This window comes from Tupaia chinensis, unplaced genomic scaffold (genome assembly GCF_000334495.1).
Source record: "Tupaia chinensis unplaced genomic scaffold, TupChi_1.0 Scaffold000376_1, whole genome shotgun sequence".
In the NCBI taxonomy this organism is placed as follows: Eukaryota; Metazoa; Chordata; class Mammalia; order Scandentia; family Tupaiidae; genus Tupaia; species Tupaia belangeri.
In genome coordinates, this window is record NW_006159874.1 from 62,288 (window position 1) to 69,095 (window position 6,808).

Below are 6,808 nucleotides of genomic sequence, written 5' to 3' on the forward strand. Positions count from 1 at the left end.
TGAAATATTCACTTTGTAAGCTAACTAATGTGATTGAATGTATAAAAGAAAATGAAATTTAAGAAGTTCAGAAAAGAAAAAAAGAGAAATGTGGTATTATCTGTTGAACACAATTTTATAGTTTATCAACAGACTAGGGAGAAATGTTCACATGTTGGAATATTCACTTTGTAAGCTAACTAATGTGATCAAATGTATAAAAGAAAATAAAATATAAAATAAATTTTAAAAAGAAACACAAAAAATATTCAAAAGAAGCAAACATAAGGGTAGGGATATTAAAATAGGATTACTTGATAGATATGAACCAACCACCTCTACATTAAATGCAGTCCTAATTTTTAAACCCTGTCTTTAATATAGCTTCATCCATTTCTAAGGAAAAGCCAACTGACAAATAGCATTGAATACAACATGATCCTTGATGAAAACAGAAATATGATACAGTATGATATCCACAACCTTGTGAGATTTTCTAATAACAGCTGGCTGTTAGTTAAAGTAGGAGATTTTGTCTACAGGAACACCCATGATCACGACTTGGTCATCCATGAAGAGGTGGTAAACTGGCCTGTTAAATTCAAAGAGGTACAATGTCATTTCAATATGAAATACATATAGAGGTGGGGAAAGCAGGTTGCATAGTAGTTATGTCATTAGAATCCCACATCATTAACTGCAGTTTGAGTTCTGGACCCGGTGGTTTAAAATTCATGCCGGATGCATGTGCATAAGTGCCCAAGATCCCAGTAGGAGAACAAAAAGAAGGGATTTCAACCTGGCCATTCCCCCAGGGGGTGATTTTTTACTTTTTCTCTCACTGTCTCTTTCTCTTTCATTAGTACACACACCCTAAGATAAAAATCTCTAAAAACCAAACAAAATATTCAAAATATATACTGTGTGATATATAGTGATATCTGAACAGTCTTGAAGTTAAATCTTGTGACTGCTTTAACTCAGTAGTAAGTTTGATATTTATGGGACCAGCAGGTGACATCACAGTGAAGACACTGGATTCAGACATGGTCAACCATGGTTTCACTTCTGGATCTGGTGACTTGAAAATCATGCCTGGCTTGTGCATGCACGTGCATGCCCAAAATCTGTAGAGCAGAATGGAAGCGAAGTGATTGTGGGTGTGCCCACCCCCATAAAGATTAATTTCTCCTAATTATCTCTCTGTCCCTGTTTCTCACTGACAAACACACACAACCTATGCAAAATCTAAAGAAAAGTGAATTAAACTCTTGTCTCAGTGAAAATATAAAATAAAAAATTTGCCTTTAACATTCAGAATTTGTACTACTCAATTTTTCTTATGTACATGCTCAACTATAGAAAAACTTCCAATTTTTATTAAATGATTTGTTATCATATGTCTGTTCAGGCAGCAGTCTAATTAATATCAATAAGGTGATAGATATGTATACAGAATTGAATGTTGTTTAATAAGAGAAATATTTTCTGATAATACATTTATAACTTTTTGTGCTTTTGCCTTAGAGAGTTATTTGGTAGAGGGTATATGAGCTCACCTAAAAGACAGAGAGACAGAAAGTGAGAAATCACCCTCCAGAGGGGATGGCCATGCCATAATCCCTTCTTCTTTATTCTGCTCTTGGGATTTTGTACACGCACACATATGCACCTGATATGAGTATCAAGCTGCCTGGCCTGAGACCCAAAATGGGGTCAGCCAAGTGGAAGTCCAGTGACATAATCACTATGCCATCTATTGGTTCCTGAGAAATGTGTTTATCAGACTTTTGTCATTGTGCGAACATCAAAGATTGCACTTACACAATCCTAGATGATATTGCACACCACGCATGGGATTTATATGGCCTAACCTATTATTTCATGGTACCACTATCATATATGTTGTTTATCATTTACTGAAATGTCTTCTGTCTTTATGGAGCACATGACTCTTTTGTGTGTTTGTATGTGCGTGTATGTATAAAAAATATCCCTGTCTATGTCCTAAAACCTTTTATTATTTGTGAACAAATTCCTTCTCATATTTTGTGAACAAAGTCCTGTAAAAACAAGTAGATTATACATTAATACACTCTTTACATTTTTGAGGATACTATTCACATTTTCTCTTGTCATTTTGCAAACCATTCTTATTTTTCAGAAATTATTTATTTAATTTAATATCTATTCTTTTTCTGCTGCTGGTTCTTCTTCTGCTTCTGATGCTTCTTCTTCAACTTGACTAGAGACTGACAGAGAGGATAAGTGTGAAAGCAAGCCACTGGGTTTAGTACTTAAACCATGTGAATCTGGTGCCTTCACCACTATTGCACCTTCCAGTACCTTGTATACCACTCTTCATTGTACTAAACATGTCCAAATGACTATAATCTCAGGCAATTAGATGGTGCAGAAGATTTATATAAATATCATGCTTTGCACATTTACTGTCTTAATATATGAAAAGCAGTGCTCAACTGGCCTCAGAACACACAAGTGGAGTACCCACACTTTCATCATGTATCTGTTTGCCCATGAATTTTAAGTTATCATTTTTATCATTATTAGATATTTAAAAATTCAGAAACAAAAATTTTCTACCCAACTACATATGAAGATATAGTATAAATACTCTCAGAAACAAAAATTTTCAGAGTCTTTACCATGTAAAACCTGCATTGAAATGGTTTTGGATGAGATGACTGCATAAGACAAGAGAATGAGACAAGGAATATTTTTAGTCATGTATGGAATAAAGTAATTAGGTAAAATATCCAGTAAAAATACATGAAGGGGACTGGCAGGTGGTATAGTGGCTAAAGCACTGGACTCCCACATGGTTTATTATGGTTTGAGTCCCAGAAATGATGACTTGCTTTCTCACTTTTCTTTCTCTCTCTTGCTTTCTGTGTCTTTGTGATCAAATTTAAAAAATGATAATAAATTAAATGAAATAAATAATTATTTAAAAATATAATAAAACATAAACAAGAAAGCTAAGTATACTAGATCATTAGAGGTCTCAATAATGGGGGTTAGCAGGTAGCACAGGCTCTGGATTCCCACGTGACTGACTGCAGGTTGAGTCCTGAACCTGGAGACTTGAAAGTCACACCCAATACAGGTGCATCAATGCCAAAATTCTTGATAAGAGAATAAAGATGGGATTTTGGTACAGCAATTCCCTCAGGGGGTGATTTCCCTCTCTGTCTCACTGTCTCTCTGGCAAGCTCATGCACCCTGTAGCTGAAATTCCTCTTTGAAAAGAAAATACTATAAAGATGCCAAGTAATATCAAAAGGTTAAACAGTGCTGAACTATTAAAGGTGAAAATTTTCTTAGAGGTAAAGAGAAAATAGAACATTCCATCAAGCATCTCATAACATACATGATAATGACTAATGATTCTCTTTTCTGCTCAGACTCCTAAATCTGTGTGTAGTCAAAGCTGTGTCCCTGGATTCCAGAAAATTCCCCAAGAAGGAAGACCTGTTTGCTGCTTTATTTGTGTTTCTTGCCCGGAGTCAGATATTTCAAACCAAACAGGTATGAAATATCTAACTACATTGTTAGTTCCTACTATTGCTCAATAAAAATAAAACTATTACTATTAGAAATAAAACATAAGCCAGTTGGCGGCATGGTGGTAAATACACTGTCCCATGTGGCCAGTCATGGTTCACTTCCCAACCCTGAGGCTTGGAGGTCATGCCAGGCACATGTGCATGCATGTCCAAATGCCTAAGAGGAGAAAAGAAAAGAGATTGTGGCATGGCCATCCACCCAGAGGATGATTTCTTAATTTCTGTCTTTCTGTCTCTCTTGCGAGTCCATATGCCCTATAGCAAAAATCTCTCTCACGCACATAAATAGAACTAAAACATAGAACATCATTATTCATAATTTACATACTCATATTTTGGATATTTTTATTTTATACACACTATTCTACCCTATTATGTATACGCTGTTTTCTGGCCATGCTCATTCTATTAGGCTCAACTGTGAAACTATTTCCAGTGGAAACCCTTACAGTTTGGTGTTGGGTAAGATAGTATCAATCTTAGATCTCATACTGGACCATGTTAGTCATAAAATAAAAGAGGCATCATTATTGGAGTTACCTTTGGGCGCCTTAAACTTTGAGTCTGACTTTTATTTCTAGATGATAAGCTAAAAATAATTACATATATGTGAAACTGGAAATGGAAAATTACTGATAATAATATACATGATTAAGCCACTATGCAGTATATTCTGGATAGGAAACCATTTTTTGAATGTTGTAACAATGATTAGGGGATGAATGTATATTAATTAATTTTAAAAAGTTTCAGGAAAAAAATACATATTTGATGGCCCCAGCTAGGTGCTACTATATAGTAAGTTCATTCTACTCAGTGAGGTTTATGCCTAAAGTGAGACTTGAGTTCATGGATATGTATATATCAGCTGTGTTTGCTATTGGAAATATTTAGATTAATTAGGTTCATTAGCAAATCAATAAAATGGGGTGGGGAGGGAGGCATAGAAAACAACCATGGATACCAGGGACAGTGTGGGAGGAGAGTGGGACATAGCAGAGGGTGAGAGATAGGGAATCAAGGATGGCCAAAAAAGGCAAAATATACAGGAAACAAGAAATGGAATATTATTTGTTAATAACACATATGTTGATGTGCTTGACTGAACCAATATACAGTGTATTCTGAATGGGAAATCTCGTTTTGTATGCTGTAATGTTGTAAGGTGAATGAATATAAATAAATAAATTTTAAAAATAATTACAGATAAATCAAGAAAATATTTTATGACTTTTACAACCAAGCTCAAACATCTGTGAAATTAAGTACAAAGAACTGACTAATATCAGAATACCACACTTGAAATATATAGCAGAAAGATAAACAAAGTTTAAAAATGACTCAACATTCTAATACATTTCACATTTGGGCATCTCAAAATTTGCCATCATACAAAATATACTACCAGGAAGACACCTTCATGACTCCTGAGAACTAGTGATTTCAGGAAAAAAGGAATGAAGCTTTTCTACTGATAATTCAGCCTCCAGCCCACCAATCCCAGTGGAGGCAAGGGAGCAGGCCTCAGTAGACACCTTCACGGCTCCTAAGAACCAGTGATTTCAGGGAAAAAAGAAATGAGGCTTTTCTACTGATAACTCAGCCTGCAGCCCACAAACTCCAGTGGTAGGAGCTCCCTCAAGCCTTCTCTATGCCTCTGCCTCTGCTTCTGCCTCTGCCTCTGTCTCTCTATACCTCTGTCTTCTCATTTTATTTTTTCGTAATTTTTCCTTTCTAAAATTTTTAAAGGTAAAGCATTTTCTCGGCTTTCAGCACCCCTGCTCCCTTTATCTTGTTAATAATACCCTCTCCTCCTCCCAACCCAGGAGAGGCAAGGGAGCAGGCCTCAGAACACACCTTCATGGCTCCTGAGAACTAGTGATTTCATGTGGTGCACAAGCACACCACACGGTTTTCTAATTTTTGCTTTTTAAAAAAAAAAATATATATATATATATTTAGTTTTTCTGTCCTCTTTTTTTTCTCTGTTTCTTGGTTGTTTTTGTTGCTGTTGTTTCTATCTCTCTGTTTTCTTTTCTGCATGCTCCTGGATGCTCATATTGAACTTCAAATTTGGAAAAAAAAAAAAACACATTCATCAAATGTCTAGAAATCACTGCAGAACCACAAGAAATATGGGAAAGCAAGAAAATACCTCTCCTGCAAGAGAAAAGAATAAATCCTCTTCATCCACAGACAGTTCAATGGAAATCATGGAAATGTTTGATAAAGAATTTAGAACATTCATAAGGCAAACCTAACAGAGTTGGAAGAGATAAGAGACAATGAACTGCAGAAGAGAAAGGAGAAAGGAGCTGACAAGTTCTGGGAGGTGAGGAAATTCTTGCAAGATCTAAAAGAGGAATTACACACTTTAAAAAAAGAATCAAACAAAACTGTTGGAGATGAAGACTATAATACAGGAGGTCAAAATATCTCTTGAAAGTATTAAAAGCAGATCAGATCATACAGAAACTAGAACCTCAGATGTAGAAGAGAAAATTGCTGGCCTAAAAAAAATCCACCATGAAGACTGAGAAAATTGCCCCAAAATTTGAGAATAATATATGAAAAATAGTAGATACCATCAATGTGCAAGCATCTGGATAACTGGCAATCCAGAAGGTGAAGAGACTCATAAGGGCATTGATAATCTATTCCATGAAATCCTGCAATAAAACTTTCCAAACCTAGATTGACACTCAAAGATCCAGTCCCAATAAATACAAAGGATCCCTAATAGAATCAACCCAAGAAGATCATCTCTGATTCACATTACAGCCAGACTGACCAAAACCACAGACAAAGACAAGATACTAAGATTGGCAAAAAGGAAACAGCAAGTTACCTACAAAGGATATCCCATCAGACTAACAGCAGACCTCTCATTGGTAACAATGCAAACAAGGAAAGAATGGGAAAATATATTCAAAGTGTTAAGGGAAAAGCAATTGCAACTGAGAATACTGTACCCGGCAAGGTTATCCTTCATATGGGAAGAAAAGACAAGAAACATATCAGATAAACAGAATCTGAAAGTATTTACCAGCACCAGACCATATCTTCAAGAATTCTCAAGGGAGTGCTATGTCAAGAAAATTAAATGTAGTAGCACAGAAAAAAAGAGATCAAAAAACTAAGAAAATGGCCAACCTAATCATAGGGACAAGTCTGGAGTTGCATATTATATCCCAGAATTCAGTTGGGAAGGTTGAACCACAACAGATGATAGATTAAGTACA

The 6,808-nt window shown here is 35.5% G+C and overlaps 1 protein-coding gene across 1 annotated transcript in view; it reads left to right on the top strand.

Moving 5' to 3' along the window:
• LOC102497138 (vomeronasal type-2 receptor 26) overlaps positions 1-6,808 on the top strand; it is a 30,737-nt gene that overhangs the window by 11,409 nt on the left and 12,520 nt on the right. Inside the window, exons 6-7 of the mRNA XM_027773799.1 lie at positions 364-588; positions 3,405-3,528. Of these exons, the coding sequence (XP_027629600.1) occupies positions 364-588; positions 3,405-3,528 (349 nt within the window). The remainder of the gene's footprint in view (positions 1-363; positions 589-3,404; positions 3,529-6,808) is intronic.